We start from the raw sequence: 16,597 nt of genomic DNA, 5'->3' as shown, positions 1-16,597 counted from the left end.
AATAATATTTTTTAAATGGGGATATAGAAACAGAAAGCTTCGGTTATGCCTGCAGATGCACCTCCCACTGTTTGGATGTGTTACTGTCCTCATCCACCGCTCTTGGCTTTGAGTGGAGGAGAACATGTCGCAGTGTTGAGTTTCTCTTGCTTCTGAACCCGTGCCCAAGCCATCACCTCTGCCTAGAATGTCCTCTCCTCTCCCTGGTGCTTTTTGAAACCTGACCAGCATTTCAAGACTCTGACAAGCTCTCTGCTCCCTGCAGCCATAGGGTTTTTCTGTTCGTGTGAGTCCTGGAGACACACCTGGTCCCTCGCAGGTGCTGTTCATTACATACACCTTTCAGGTGTTTCTCTGTGTTTTCTCTCTCGCTCAGCTCAGGGCTCCGGGTGGTGAGGACCAGTGTCTCTACCTGGTCTGTACCCCTGCTGCCCTTGGGCTGACCCTGCACGTGGTAGGTAAGCCCCTCAGCCTTTTCTGAAGTCCAGCCACGCTCCGTGCACGCGAGATGCTCCCCACATGTTTGTGGAACTGAATGAATATCCCAGAATGTAACGGAGATTATATCCTGCCTGGGTCTTAAATGACTTACAACTATTCATCATAAAACCACAGTGGTACTGCTTCTTTTTAATAATAATAGAAGCTAACACTTAGATATCACTTATTATATTCCAGGCAGTCTTCTATGACATCGTTATATTAACTTATTTAATCTTCACAAAAGCCTCATGAGGCACAGACTATAATTATCCCTGTTTTATAAATGAAGAAACAGGTCCAGAGAGGTTAAATAACTGGCCCAAGATCACACAGCCAGTGAGTAACTGAAGAACAGTGAATAAAGAATACAGATATTCTTTATCTAGTTTTTTTTTTTGGGAGAAAGATGCCATACGTTTCTTTGGGAGTTCAGGAGCACAAATACAGCCCAGAGCAACTGCTTGCGAGGTGTGACAGCATGTAAACTCTGGGGAGACGACCTGTGCTCCAGGTCCTAGAATCAGGTCTTAGCACTACAGCTTTGGAACCAAGGGCTGTGAGCTTTGCAAAAGGCCATTAAAAAAGTTTGAGACGTAGCGGGCAGAACCACAGAATTGAAGTAGCAGATGTTTAATCAAATGTCTGTAAACCTAAGGTGTCAGGCAGTCACCTTCCCAGGTGGCTCTAGTGGTAAAGAAGCCCCCCTGCCCACGCAGGAGACGTGAAACACGGGTTCGATCCCTGGGTCAGGAAGATCCCCTGGAGGCAGGCATGGCAACCCACTCCAGTATCCTTGCCTGGAGAATCCCCAAGGACAGAGGAGCCTGGCAGGCCACAGTCATGGGGTCACAGAGTCAGACACGACCGAAGTGACCTAGCACGCACCCACCTTCCACCTTTACAGCACTACTTATATTTCCTGTGAGCAGTGGGGACATCTTACTCGCTTGGCATCATAAGGCCAGCTTGGAGTTTGGGGCCCTTGAGTGTCCCACTGGCCCTTGGTGGAGAGGCAGTGTGGGTTCCCATCCCTGTGGGGACCACATGGGGGCTCCGCAGGCCCCCTGGCCCCTCCTTGATGCCATGCTCTCCATGCCCCGGACCGCCCCGTGGACCTGACAGAGGCTGAGTCCAGAGAGTGGGCCGGGGCAGGCCTTCAAAAATGTGCTGGCTTCGGGGCCCACGAGGAAATCCACTGCTCGCCTCCAGCCGGCAGCGCTGCCCAGCGCTGGGCCATCCCGGGGCTGTTGTGACAGCAAAGCCGAGCGCCATGGAAACGATTGTGCAATTGCAGGAGCGGGCCGCCGCAGGGCCGGGCAGCTGTTCTCTGCCGGGTCGGCACAGCTTCGACCTGCCCCCTGTCTGCGTGGGAGCCTACGGAGCTCAGCCAGGGTGCCCTTTTTGCAGAGACACCCACAGGCTTGCTCCCCCTTCTTATGCCAAGAGGTGGCCCTGCTGCCTCTGGTGCCCCGATTCTGACTGCCGCCTTCCAGCGCCCCGTCCTCCTGGAGGCGCGTCCCCTGGGGACGCCCCGCAGTGGGCATCCGAGCTGGCGCGGGCCTTCCCTCTATGAGCAGCGCCGTGTTTGCACCCAGGCCTGGTTGGGCCCTCCCTCCCCTCTGGGGCTCCAGGCGTTTCTGGGGGCGGAAGACAGAAACCAGCCCTGTGTTTTCCAGGCTGCCAGGCTTCTGAGAAATTCACGCCTCAGCCCAGAAACCCCTTCTCCCACTCAGCCTCGGCCCCTTTCAGAGAAGAGGATACCCGCCCTTCTGCCCGCCGGCTTCCTGTTCTCCTCTGAGGAGGGGGAAGGGTCTGGGGAAGGACTTCAGCCCCGTCCCCTGGTGCCACCCCTTTGGGCCCCGGCCCTTCCCCCACCCCAGCCCCTAGCTGTCTGATGTCAGAGTGCAGGCCGTGGGGGGCACCTGGCCATGGCTGGCACCACTCTGGGAAGTTTCCTAAATCCAAACTCTAAATTGCAGCCCTGGGGTACTGAGGTACTGGCTGCCTTGAGGGATCTGCTGGACTTTCAGGGGCCCGTCTGTTTGGCTGATGGTAGGGAGGCAGGAAGGAAGTGCTCACATAGGGGTGACTGGCAGACAATGCCCCGAATTCCCATGGGGGCTCATTCAGGCCGACGGACCTCGGGGAGAAAGAGGATGGGATGTTTCCACGTGGACACTGGCGCCTCCAGTTTCTGGAAGGTTTGGCACTCTGGCCTCAATTCTTGAAACACAGTCAGTTCTCCTCCAGCTTTTGCTGAGCACCTCCTGCGCTTTGCAGAGAACACATCCGAGGGCACCGATTTGGTGACTTGCGTTGTGGTTTGTAACGCGGCCACACGTGGTGTAGATGCCTGTGCGCACGTCCAAAATCAGGCCTGCCGAGGACAAGGTCTGCAGTGGGCCGTGGGAGAACCGAGCTGATCCAGCCAGGGCCTCCCTGGACCTCAACAGTTAACTCTGGCCATTTCAGGTCTGAACAGAAAGCTTCTGTCTTTACCATTAAACCAACGTTTACTGGCGAGGCGGGAAGGCAGAGCAGAGCGGTTCCAAGCCTGCGCCCTGGACTCCTGCCTGCATTTAAGTCCTGGCTCGGCCACCTGTGGGCCGAGCAAGGCCCCCTCAGCTGAGTTCTTGGTTTACTGAACTGCAAAATGGGAAGAATAATAATACCACTTACTCAGGGAGCCTTGTGAATGCCTGCTGGTTAATGCATGTAGATTCCCTAGGCCAGGACCCGGCACCGGGCAAGCGCTCAGAAGGTGCCAGCTTACAGATCGACTTCTCGACAGCTGAGGCAGCCGGGTCAGGTGCCAGGTGCCGGGTGATTGAGGGGCAGCCCCTGCCCGATGAATCTTACAGTCTAACAGGGAAGACATGATAAATACGACAGAAACGTGTTTCTGATGGTGAGACACGCTTTGAAGGGGAGACGCAGACGCTGAGAGAGGAGACTTCAGACAGGGTCGTCTGGGAGGGCCTCTCAGAGGAGGTGAGCTTCTCTTGTGCCCTGTGTGCCAGAGGTCCCCTTGCCTGCTCCCCCACGGGCATGCTGCCGCTGTTCCCCGGGCTGGTTCTTGGGTCGGAGGCACAAGGTGGTCTGCCTCGTCTCGTCTTCCTTCTTGGTTCGCTCCATCCCCATCCCCACCTCCTCCTCCTCCTCATCTGCACGTCTCCCACCTCCTCTCTTCTCCCGTCCTTCTCTCTCCCTCTCTCCCTTCTTTCCTTTAAATGCCAGACGGCCTTCATTAAATACACATAAGATATAAAAAATAATACAAATGAATACTGTGTACCTACCCCAAGTGTAAAGAAAAAGAGCATTATCATTGTCTTTGTACTCTTCTGCCATCTAAAAACATTTTGTATTTGCAAATCTTTCAGTTCTGTTTCTCTACAAGAGAAGTCTTCTAAAAAGAACTTTTCTCTGATTTTCATTCTCAACAGTGAACCTCTTTTTTTGGCTAATTTTTTTATTAAAAACTTTTTAAATTGTAGTATCGTTCATTTACAATGTTGTGTTAGCTGCAGCTATACAACAAAGTGATTTAATTACACACACAGATATTCTATTTTATATACACGTGTGTGTGTGTGTGTGTGTACTCAGTCGCGTCCAACTCTCTGCGACCTGTGGACTGTAGCCCACCAGGCTCCTCCGTCCATGGGATTCCCCAGGCAAGAACACTGGAGTGGGTTGCCGTTTGGGGATCTTCCTGACCCAGGGATGGAATCCGAGTCTCCTACACTGGCAGGTGGATTCTCTACCACCGTGCCACCTGGGAAACCCATTTTCTATATATAGTATGTTAAACTCTTCACTATCAGACTCAGTGCTCAGGTTCTCGGCTGCCTCATAAACGCCCTTTCCCCACGGTTTGTCTCGACTGTTGAAATGGGTTTTTCCGTTTCTTTTGCCTGTCCGGGCGCCCCTCATCTTCTCTCTGAGCTGTCCTTGCTTTGGAGAGACAGGTGGCTTGCACGTAGCCTGGGCTTTGCTGGCTGCAGCTCCTCGGTGCCATCGATCACTGTTGCTCCGTCCTCAGCATTTCCTGTAAGTCAGTAGTGAAACGAGCACTGGATCGGGTTGGGTTTGACGCTTTGGGCGAGGCTCCTCCTCAGTCGTGTGCTCCTCCATCAGAGGTGCTTGGGTCTGCTGTCTCTCTTCTGCAGTGGTCATATCCATGATGCTCCAAGCCTGGATTGAGCACAGAATTTTTTTCACTATTTTTTTTTTAAATTTTGAATTGGAGGATAATTGCTTTACAATATCATGTTGGCTTCCGCCAGACAACAGTGTGAATCAGCCGTAAGCACACGGCTTTAACTGTCCCGTCCCTCTTTAACTCCCCCCACGAGCCTTGTCCTGGGTGGTCACACAGCACCGGGTTGAGCTCCTGGAGCACAGATTTTGAATGTATTTTTTCTTTCCTACCACCTTAGACTTACTGCTATCCTCACTCAATTTTGTGTTTGTCTGTTTGCTTTAAAAAAAAATAATTTCACCACTTGTTTGACTCTCTGAGCAAGATGTTGGGCTGCCCGAGTCCTGAATGCTCGAGAACTTTACATGAACGAGGTCCTGCTCTAACTGGTTTTCTGCACCTCGCCTTTTCCTTCAGCATGACGCCCGTGGCACTCACAGGCTGTCGTGTTCGTTGCTGCTCTTCTTCCTCTTCTCTGCCGTGTCGTAGTCCCTTGTCGAGCTCATCAGTCCACTGCGTGGATTGTGGACATTCGGTCATTTCCGGTTTCTTTGACCCCTGTGCTGGTAGAGACCGTGCTTTCCAGAATGTCCCTTCTCTGCACACAGAAGAGTTTCTGTTGGGCTGTAGTCACAAGTGGAATTGCTTGGTCGCTGGGTGTGCCCTTCTGCTGCGTTAGTCAACAGCACCAAAGTGTCTTCGGAAGCGGTAGTGCCAGTGTATTCTGCCATCAGCCTCGGAGAAGTCATTCCCTGGCTCCGCATCCTCCCACCGTTTGATACTGTGCGATTACGCGAGTGTTTGCACAACTCGTGTGGGCGAGATGCTGTCTCTCCACAAACAGCAACTTGTAACAGTTAACGTTTATCTTTGAAAAGGTTTGCACTTTCTGAGCATCGTCTGGGACGGTGCTACCGAAAATGTGTCATGGGACCCACAGCATCTGTGTGACTCGTGTCAGAGTGCAAATTCTTGGGCCCCGCCCACCCCAGACCTGCTGAATCAGAAACACGCGGGTTGGGCCCAGCAGTCAGCGCTTTTACCAGCCTGCCAGTGGCTGTGAAGCTCCTCGAGCCGGAAGAACCGGTCTAGGATTCTCCCCGGACGACAGACAGTGACGCTTCTCCCGTATTGTCTTCCACTTACATCACGGTCTTACCTTTCACACCTAAGTTTGTAATCCACCCGAATTCGACTGTCGTGTCCAAAACAGAGTAAGGTTCTCATTTCCTCGCTTTCCATGTGGACGAGGGGTGGTCCCAGCTCATCCGTTGAGAAGTCCGTCCTTTCCCTGCGGGCCTGCAGCCCGTCAGCGTTTTCACGTGAGTGCAGGCGCCTTCCTGGTCTCAGCTTTGCTCCACAGAGTTTGTCCCAGTGACAGTTCTTAATCGGCCGCCTTGCGGATATTCTTGATTTCTGGTAGGTTTAGTTCTCCAGTAAGTGTCTTTTGGCTTTTCTGCAGACACGTTAAGAGGCCAGCTTGTCAGGTTTGACACAATGGCGCTGAATTCTGATGTCAACTTTAGATCATCGAATCCTTCGTTCAACTTGGGGACAGTGGACACTGTACAGGATTGGTGTTTATGGGGTCCTTCTCAGGCCTGCTCAAGGGCCTCTGTAGTAAAGTGCGCGCCCCCCTCGCAGGGGCTTGCTGTCACTCTGGCCCCTGGCCCCGCCGCATGGGCTGCACTGCACCTCACAAGTTCATCACTGTGGTCCCCACACCCACGTCCTCCCCTAGAAGCTCAGTGGCCCCAGGAGACACGTCCCCAGGGTTGGGATGACGGAGGGCTGTGGCTGGAAAGCTGACCCTCGTATCTTTAAGTGTCTCCAGTTTCCTGAGGCTAGGCTGCTATTAGAAACCTGCCTCCTGCTAAGGTCTTTTCGTGGGCAGTTTGTAGCCACATCCCAGCTGGCATATGAAATGCGCTCAGAATAGAGATGCTCACAAATGGAGAAACAGTTTCTCCTCCTTGAAGCTGGACCGAGTGGAAAACAAAGGTTGAGGGCCCCAGGTCCCACAGTCGCGTCTTATTAAGCCTGTTCGCGGCGTCATTTAACACGCCGACTGCGTATTGAGTTCGGTACGAGGTGCTCTGGGGGCGGTGGTCCGTGTGGGACTCTGGAGCCAGGACTCCACTGGTCAGATAAGGAGCCCATGGGGGACAGAGAGCACAGCCCACAGCTCAGAGCCCCTGGATTTCCCCTAGGACAGCAAAACATGATTCCTTCTCTCGGCACCTGCTCTGCAGAGACGGGTATCACAGCACCCCATGTTCGACCACGATGGAGTCCACACTGGGTCGCCAGTGCTCAAAAGCCAGTGTGTCCATTCGTTTGTTCCTTCTCTTGCTTGGCCGTTCATCTGACAGCTATTTATTGTTCGTTGCTGGGGATTCTGCAGAGAACACATACTGCTCTCCTTGAGCTCATGGTAACACCAGGCAGAACAAGTGCTCTGTCGAGAGGTAAGGTAGGGCCGAGGGGCATGGAGAGTGGTGGCGGGGGCTGCTGTTCCAGAAGGGGAGCATCCCAGAGCTGACACGAGCAGAGATCCTGCTCAGGGACGCCTGCAGCTCTCTAAGGGAAGAGCACCCCTGGAGTGGGAACAGCAAGTGCAAGGGCCCTGGGGCAGGAGTACGCTTGGTGCATCTGGAGTGTAGAAGGCAGGCTGGGAGGCGGCGCCGAGGACAGTGAGGAAGAGAAGTGCGTCAGCTTCGATCCTAAAGGGACAGCCTTTGCGGAGGCCAAGTGGGATCCGTGGGTCACAGCAGGGGTTGGTGCTGGCTAGTGAGAGTTCATCCAAATGGGATTCTTAGGAAAGGCCAGTGGGTGTCCAGCTGTGGAGAGTTGCAGCTGGGCAGCCACTCACCTCTGTCACCTTCTGGGATCGCCCGGATCTCCCCATCAGACAGGCCCCTGCCTGGGAGGCTAAGATGGAGAGAGGGTGCCTCCTGTGCCGCCAGAGCCAGAGCGACACCACGGGTGGGCACAGGCCCTCCCAGGTCTGGACACACAGGCTGGGTGTGGGTCTGTAGGGAGCGGGCTTCAGCTTCCCTCTTCTGCTGGAGATTATTGCCAACAGAAGCGAGCAGGGACGGCCCTAGTCGCACCTGGGTAGCTGCCATCTGTCTCTGTTTTGGCTGCGCATATTCTTCACTGTGGCGTGTGGGTGTCTCCTGTGGGGTGTGGGCTCTAGACCGCGTGGGCTCAGTAGTTGCGATACACTGGCTTAGCTGCCCCACGGCACGTGGGATCTTAGTTCCTCGACCAGAGGTCGAACTTGCGTCCCCTGCCTTGGAAGGCAGATTCTTAACCGCTGGACCACCAGGCAAGTCCTGCCATGTCTCGAACCCCAGGCCTTGGCTGTACATTAAGTCTCAGGAATATCCAGCACCATCTCACCTTTTAGATTTGTACCCCAAGCTTGGCCTTGTGGCCCCAAAGGGGCCAAGCCACTCTTTGCGTATTAAAGCTCCTCCCCTAGATTAGCTACAGTAAACATGCTGTGTTAGTGCACTCTCAGTTTTCCTTGAATACTAGATGGCTGACTTCTACTGTGTAACCCTGATAAAAGTTGGGGTCTCCCAAGGACCAGACTCTGCTCAGAGGTGCATTCAAAGAAGCAAGTTCGGACTGCCAGATGATAATCATGAAAGAATTCCTATCTCCAGCAGCTTGACGCACACTGGATAGGTTTAAATTCTGACTCTGTGACTTAGCCTCTATGTAAGTTGTGTATGACCCTTAATCTGTCTGTGCCTCAGTTTCATCACCTGTGAAATGGGGACAGTTAATATCTGCTCTGTAGGATTACCAGAGCAGACCGAGGGCATCTCCCCCGTCTATTTAATTAGAATTAAATAATGATATGTGGAGTGCTGTGTAGGAAGTGTGATATAAATTTAAAAAATAATGGTAATTATTATTCTGCATAAAATTATCATTCTACTCCCCTGTGTTGAAAGGCAAATTCTTAACCACTGGACCACCAGGCAAGTCCTGCCATCTCTCACTTCAGAAGGTTTCATCTGCAACTAACAGAACAGCTGACCTACAACCTTCCTATTAACTGGGGTTTCAGACCAGCCTCTGGAGGCCATCAAAAACCAGAATTAACTGGGAAAATTCTGGTTAAATCTGAAACAATCAGGAGTTTGTGTCTCATTCATTGACTCAGCTGTCTCTCCATGAACATTTACTGAGCACCTGCTGTGTGCCAGGCTCTGTCCTTGGTGCTGGGGTTACAGCAGTGAGTGAGAGACAAGGTGCCTGCTCTCACGGGGTGATGACAACCCAGCGAGGGGCTAATGTTACCATGTCCTGAGCTTCAAGATACATGGTCCTTCTAGCCTGAGCCATGGAGCCCTCCCCACCAATCAGGAGCCGTCACCATGGTAACCGTGTGCAAGGGAGAGGCGGGCTTCACTCTGGCCCAGCTAGTGCTAAGCTTCTGTGAACACTGGCACATGTCCCCGGAGGCTGGCTCAGCACAGGGCACCTCCCCCCACTCAGTGCTTGGCACCTTTTTGGCTGCCAGCCACCGACCTGCCCTCCTCCCAGTTAGCACCTCAGCTTCTTACTAGAAACCGGAGCCTCAGAAACACTGTGTTTACTCATCCCGAGAGCTGAGGACAGTTTGGGATGAGGTGGAGCGCTTTTCTCGTAGGTCCCGCGGTCTTGCTGGTGAGACGCTGGGGCTGCTGGGGGGCTTGGCTTCCGGGGCCTCTGGCTTGCAGAAGGTTGGTGACTCAGAGGCCACTGTGCGTGCTGCTGGCCCAGTGCAGCCGGCGCACGGTGGAGGGTGGCCTGGGTGGGGGCAGGAGGGCCCTGTCGGCAGGATATGAAAATGCACCTCTGGGGGCCCGGCTGACCTCAGACCCACCCACGCTGCAAACTCAGAAGCAGCTTCCAGGGTGAAAGTGCTTTGGTGAGAGAAGGTGGCCTGGTCACCCATCACTTCAATCTGTTAACCAAGTGTTTTCTGTGAGGTAGACTAGTACACGCTAACCATGTTAGTGGGAACGGAGGCCAACATGGGGTTTCCTGCTAACTTGCATCGTTCTGACTGTACGCATTGGCCAACGTCTTTCTAAGAGACACCCATTTCACAGATGAAGAAACTGAGGTCCAAGAAGTGAAACGACTGGCCCCCATTCCATGGTGAATGTGTGTGGGGGGCGCTTGCCACATGCTGGATGCTGTCTACAGCACCTGTGTCAACTCGTTAATTCCCTCCAAAACTGGTACCCTCCCAGGTTAAGAACCAGCATCGCCCACTTTCTGCAGGGCAGGTGCAGAGTGGGTCAAGGCTTGCCTCAAGTCCGTGGCAGGGCCGGGCCGGCTGGACTTGGACCCCGCAGCCTGGCTGCCCGCTGCGTGCTTCCCTGTGGCTCTGCCCGGAGTGTAGGTCCCTCCCCACAGCACTCAGCCTCTGCACCCGGCCGGCCACGGTCACCACCCTCAACATGTATGACCCCAGACACAGACAGGCCACACCGGTGAGGTCAGGGTGGGAGGGGAAGGGGGCTGTTGGCCAGAGGAACCGGGCCGCAGTTGAGGCTGGCTGTGTGCAGAGAGGCCGGGTGCATGGCAGGGAGAGGCGGCTTCGCTGGGGCAGAGCCATGTGGCACACGGGTGTGTGTGGCGCTGGGGAGCATGCCGGGGCCCCACAGCGCCTGCTTCTTGCTCACACCTGTGAGCTCACTTGCCCTGACTGTGACCCCGGGTGCCATGCTGGCAGACGCCTGCCATGGGGGCGCATGCAGAGATATCAGAGTGGAGGTCTTGGGCGAGCAGCTGTCGTAACAGAATTCCAGAGACTGGAAAGGCCCACCTCCAAACATCATTGCACTGGGGGTCCGGGCTTCCACATGGCAAGCTGGGGGACACGGTTGGGTCCCCAGCATGAACTGTGCTGCCCCAAGCAAGGTGAAGGTTTGATCGAGGGGCCTGAGTCAGGAGTTAGGGTTCTATTCATGTGTCCTGGGAGAGTTACGGTATCTGAGGGACACCTGGGCTGATGTCACACACACAGTCCTCGCCGGGCACTCCAAGTGCTCTGTGAGGTGCCAGCCGTCCATGCCAGGCCCGGGGCTGTGACTCTCGCTGGGAAAAGTTTAGGGTCTGGTCCCTGCTTGGTCCAGGCAGCCAGTGGCTTCTTGGCCTGCACAGGGTGGCTGGGGAGCCTGGGGCCCAGGTGTACCTCGGGGTCACCCAGCTCCTTGGCCCCGCCCACCCTCCTCCTCCTCCCCCCCATCCCCTCCCCCTCCCCCTCCTCCCCGCCCCGCTCCTCCCCCACCTCCCCAGGCGGGTGGCGGGCAGGCTGTCAGGGGGGCTCCACGGTGTGGGCTCGCCAGGTGCATGGGAGACAGCACTCGCTGGACGGACAGTGAGGTCCATCAGTTCCTACACCAAACTGGGCTGAGGGCCTTGAGAGGGAGACAGATGTGGCTGAAAACTTTCGGGGGCCAATTTCAGGATCAAACACCTAAGCCTGATGGAGCATGAAGTGGCCAGGATGCCTCCCTGGGCAGATGGGCTTAGGTCGGGCTCTGGAAACACATGGATAAATGTAAGGGTGTCCTTCTTGTTGGGGGGTGGGGAGTGGGCTGTGTGGTCAGCGGGTCATGACACGTGGCAGGACACAGAACAGTCTGGAAGGTGAACTGATGGAAGGATAAGGTGGAGATGAGACAGGGTGAGTCAGCAATAGCCAGTGAGTCCTTTCTAAGCAGCAGGAGCCGTGCTGGTTTTCGAAGGAAAGGTGGCATGAGGCAGGCCTGGACTTCTTCTCAGAGGCCTCGAGGGACTTCTGTGCGCTCGTGACACGAGGAATGGAGCTCAGGACGGAGCGGCCTCTTGTTGCCCCGCGCTCCCCTGCTCACCCACCTGGCCTGTCTGACCCGCCTCAGTCCCCTCCCCCACACAGGCAAGGCTCAGGACACACATCCTCACAGAAATGCTCGGCTAATCCCTCTGACCTCCAAAGACAAAGCTGGCTTTCCAAACAATTAGGTATTTATTTTATCATCTCATTTGTGGTTGCAGACTGAGCTGTGGGTTTGGGTCACTCTCTCCCAAATCTCAGCTGGTTGGAGTAACGAGTGCTTCTCTTTTGCTTCTGTTTTGTTTTTGTTTTAAAGGCAACGGCCCACGGTGCAATGCATGCTTTGTGGCTGATGCCGCTCGGCAGAGCTCTGGGGCCAAGGCCGTGATGAAGTGGCAGGGGATGAGGAGGCGAGCGTGGTTTGTTCAGAATGCTTTCCTGCCTGTGGTTGCTACCTTAGAAGCCATGCGGTTGCTTGATAGGAGAGGTGCCTCTTAGCTGCGTGTAATCGGAAGAAATTCTGCTGAATTGGAGGAAAGGACGGGGCAGAAGAGCTCAGCTCAGCTCAGGTCTCAGTTGATACAGTTGGTTGGTGCCTCCCTGGTAGGGCTGCGTAGCTTAGAGAGAGGCTGAGTTTCTCTAGCTTAGAGAAAGTTTCTCCCTAGATGGTAAGTTGGTGTGTAATCATGGAAAAAGCGGGGATGGAGAAAACAGTATCGCATTCTGTACTGGTTGGGAGGGACCCCGGACTTTCCGTTATAAAATCATTAAACTGAACGTTCCCAAGACCAGTCTGCCTCGAGAGCCCCATGGACAGAGGAGCCTGGCAGGCCACAGTCCATGGGGTCGCAGACTCGGATACGACTTAATGACTAAACCACCACCAGGACCAGTCTGGGCTTCCCTGGTGGCTCAGTGATAGAGAACCTGCCCACCAATGCAGAAGACACAGCTTCAATCCCTGGGTTGGAAAGAGTCCTGGAGAAGGAAGTATCAACCACTCCAGTATTCTTGCCTGGGAAATTCCCTGGAGAGAGGAGCCTGGAGGGCTACAGTCCCTGGGGTCATAAAGAGTTGGAAACGACTTAAGTGACTCAGCCCCCACCAAGAGCAGCCTGCCTCCTCTGACGCAGAGGTACAGAGGCCTTCCCACTGAACGCCATCCCCTTCAGACGTGTGCTGTGCTCTCAGGAGGCTGGGAGCTTGGTGTAGAACTTGCCAGGTGACAGAGGGAGTTTGTGTTTTATCTGCTGACACCCTGCACTTTCATGTTAATTATCTCTGATAATCAATGAACCATTCCTAATCCATATCCTAAATCCACGAGACTAGCAGGACAGTTCACTGATTTATGCCAAGGACTGGAAAAATGCCCATCACTGTATTGGTCCTCAGTGGTAGCCTCATAGAAGACCGCAAAAGAGGGGCAGCGACTGGGGACCAGCGGCCTCTTTCCCTGCCTTTGGGCGGGTTTCCAGGTGTCGCTGAGGGAGCGTGTCGTAACTCTAAATGCTGCCTTCTCTCTCCGTGTCCACGTTACTAACAGCTGACCAATGGCTGGACTTCGTCTTTAGCCATGTAGGGAAACAGAGCTGTGTTCTTGGTTACTGGGGAGGACGGAATGGGCTAACCTGTCTCCCTTACAGCTTTTTCTCATCCTTCCGTCTTTCTTCTTTACTGTCTGTGTGGCTGAGCTGATGAACATCTGCCTGTGACTAAGGCAGCTCCGTCTCCCAGCAGTGTCTCCAAGGAGGCGTCCTGATCCCCGCTGTGTGGGAAACGGAGGCCCAGGCAGAGGCTGTGGGCTTCACGTCACGTTGCCTGAGTGCTCTCGTGCCGTGCTGCTGCAAAACTGCATTATCACCCGTCCCCAGGGCAGCTCGATGATCTCACACGTGTGAGAAGTCCTGATCTAGGACTAGCACCCGCGGAGCCAGGACAGTTCCTGGATGGCCCCCTCCATCTTTCTCCGCCTCAGTAACGTGACCTGAGAAGTGGCCAGCAGAGTCCCAGCCCCCAGAGATAACTGAGGAGGAAGTAAGGGGCATGGGCAGCCCCCTGCAGAGTGGGAGGGCTGTGGTCAAGGTCTGGGCTGAGTTGAAACAGGCCCCACCTCTGGCTCCTGGTGCCTGCCTTCCACCAGGCAGTGGACGATCTAAGGTGAAAATTCGTAACTGAACCGGAAGCTGCACCTCAAAAGTCTGCAATCGAGCCGATCAGTGTGATGTTTTATGAACTCTCTGAACTCTGGACAGGGGGAGGGGCATGGAGCTGGAGCAGCCCTGGGCTCCTGGGGGACCCGCTGCTGGTGCGGGGGTTTCACCTTGATTCAAAAGTGCGGCTCCAAGGGTGTGACCTTGGACACGTACATGGTACCGGTCCCCACTAAGTGCAGCTTGAACGGTTGCTGTTGTTCAGTCGCTAAGTCGTGTCCGACTCTTTTGTGACCCCGTGGACTGTAGCTCACCAGGCCCCTCTGTCCATGGGATTTCGCAGGCAAGGATACTGAAATGGGTTGCCATTTCCTTCTCCAGGAATCTTCCCGACCCAGGGATCAAACCCTTGTCTCCTGCATTGGCAGGCAGATTCTTTACTGCTGGGCCATCAGGGAAGCCCACTTGAATTGGTGGGTAAAGTGCAAACATCTAGGCCATGTTAGCACCTTGGAGCCATTTTTTCCCAGGAGCAACCACCAAGGCCATATGTTGTGCCTTAAATGCCAAGAGGACCAGCTGGGTTGGGGGAAGGACCAGGAATCCCGAACAGAGGCACGGAGACGGGGGAGGGCCAGTGCTGGGGGCCAGACGAGAGGTGGGGGAGGCTGTTAGTTTTGGGTAGACTTTGAGGGCAGATCCAGGAGCATCTGTATCTGGAGAGGATGTGGGCTGTGACCGAGATTGACCCGAACGACCGGAAGGAGGGCGGGTACGTTTCCTACGATGGAAGGAGTGGAGCGGGGTACCGGGGGCGATGGTGGTGACGATCGGGAGACAGGTTTTGACTGTGACGTTTTGAATGGCTCGTGGGAAGTTTGACATCTAAGTCAGACGTTCAGGGCTGAGGTCTGGGCTGAAAACAGTCCTTGGGTCATTTTAAGGCCCTGAGTGGTGAACGGGCAGACAGCCTCTGCCTTGGGTTTGGAACCAGCCAGCATGTAGCGGTAGAGACAGAGGAGATACGGTGAGGGAGCCGCCTGTGGGCTTTTCCGCTTCAGGAGAGGGCCTGGAATCCGTGGTCCACGCTGTTGACAGCCACGACAGAGGAGGGGAGGGGAGACGAGCAGCAGCCTGTGCCTGACCCAGCCAGTCCCCATCAGGCCAGCCCTGCCTGGAGCCCAGCACGTGGGACTGCCTGGACCTGCAGACGAGATCTCACTACCGCGTGTGCTGTGCCTTGCGGATGAGCACGCAGGGCGCTCGTGCCTTTCTGAGAGACTGTCCGGGTTTACCTAAGCACACAAATAAGGCTACATCTAGGCAGGGGCGAGGTCATCCCTGCAAGAAGCTAATCCCGGGAAATACTTCTGAATCAGGCACTCAAAACGCACCCTGGTCTTCTAATTCAGCCACTTTAAAGGGGGATTGAGAAAACCGGTACTTGGAAAGCTGTAGGCATGCAACAGCTACAGAGTGGGGAAGTGAGACTGGAACGGACCTGAACGCCTGTAACATACACAGCTCCCGCCTCCTCTAAGCACCTTCAGTTGGGCAGGGGCTATAAAGATAGTAACTTGTCAACCAGAGAAAAACAGGAAGAAAGTGTACAGTGGTGAGAATTTGCATGCCCACTGAGGCTGTCTCTCTCTTGCGGAGGAAGCGGGGGTCAAATGTAGCGTAGGCAGAAAAGCCTGAAGGAGGCTGGCTGCATTTTGAGTAGCTGCCTCATCAGATTCTGATTTTCTGATCTGCCAGTGTTCTCTCTTTAGCTGGCCATGATTTGAAATTGCATGGCATTCCGGCAGTACAGTCATTTTGTCTCGCTTTAAAGAAAAAAGACAAAAAAACACTACCCTTATCTTTGCTGATGAACTTTGATTTCAGAGATTCCTGTTTCTTTGTACCAAGTCCCTCATCTCGGTGATACTACCCTGGTTTGGGGTGAATTCTGGCACAGGTGTTAAGACCATACAGAATTGGGGCTTAAACTATGGCCAGAGGGTTGAGTTCTATTCTGGGTTCTGAGAGGCCCTGGGTCAACAGCTACTCATTAAATGCATAATATTAGCATGAGTTGGAAGTGTAATAGAGGTCGAAGGTGATTTTTTTTTTTTTCTTCTCAAAAATGGTTTTGCAAATCTTTTTCAGAGCTGATAGACACACACCTTAGCTGGATACAAAACATATTATGAAACAGAATGACTGTGATCTTTGATCCGAGAAATCAAAGTTAAAGGTAATTGATATCTTCTGCCTTTCCTTTTGTTTTCCAGCTGTGTGTTTCCTTACCTTGATTTTTTTTTTTTAATTAAAGGAAAACTCTACCACCTGAAGGCCCTCTCATTTTCCAGCATTTCCTGCTCTTGAGGGCTAGACCCCACCACCCCCAGGGGACATAGCTGAGAGTCTCCAAGGCTGGAGCCAGTGGCTGGGTGGGGTGTAGGGGGTGGCTACGCGGCGTGGGGTGCCTGCATGCTCTCCCAGGGGACCCAGCACCCTCTTCCAGGGAGGAGGCAGCAGAGCTGGGTCCCAGCCTTTGGAAGCTCTGCTCCTGCCCTGAGTCAGCTCCCTGGCAGTTTTGTACCCCGTGCGTGGTGTCTGCAGTGAGGGAAGGTGTTCTCCGTCAGTGGTGGGGCGTTCTGCATTGGGGAACGAGAGAGGGGGCAGGCAGATCAGAAACCTCTGGAGGCACCCAGTACTTGGGTCCTCTCCAGTCCTGTCGTCAACTCAAAGCTCCACCTCCCCCCAGGGGCCTTCTTACCTGCTTAGGAAGGGGTTAACCCACCACTCGACTTCTGGATATGAAACCAGGCTCTGGACCTAGGCTAGAGCTGGGTGTGGTTTTCCCACTGAGCTCAGAAGATCCCCCCCACCCCCCAACTCTGGAATCTGGGCCTGTGCAGAGGAGCCCAGGTGACCGCACCG

The 16,597-nt window shown here is 54.4% G+C and overlaps 1 protein-coding gene across 4 annotated transcripts in view; it reads left to right on the top strand.

The window, feature by feature from the left end:
- Positions 1-16,597, top strand: part of NFATC2 (nuclear factor of activated T cells 2) — a 160,489-nt gene that overhangs the window by 132,778 nt on the left and 11,114 nt on the right. Inside the window, exon 10 of one of the 4 annotated variants that reach the window (XM_061437972.1) lies at positions 15,821-15,908. The exons of the other annotated variants lie outside the window; for them this stretch is intronic. Within the exon in view, the coding sequence (XP_061293956.1) occupies positions 15,821-15,864 (44 nt within the window). The 3' untranslated portion in view covers positions 15,865-15,908. The remainder of the gene's footprint in view (positions 1-15,820; positions 15,909-16,597) is intronic. 4 annotated transcript variants of the gene reach the window in all.

This window comes from Bos javanicus, chromosome 13, assembly GCF_032452875.1.
Source record: "Bos javanicus breed banteng chromosome 13, ARS-OSU_banteng_1.0, whole genome shotgun sequence".
In the NCBI taxonomy this organism is placed as follows: domain Eukaryota; kingdom Metazoa; phylum Chordata; class Mammalia; order Artiodactyla; family Bovidae; genus Bos; species Bos javanicus.
Note: the sequence above shows the minus strand (reverse complement) of the source record. Positions and strands in the feature narration are given on the sequence as shown.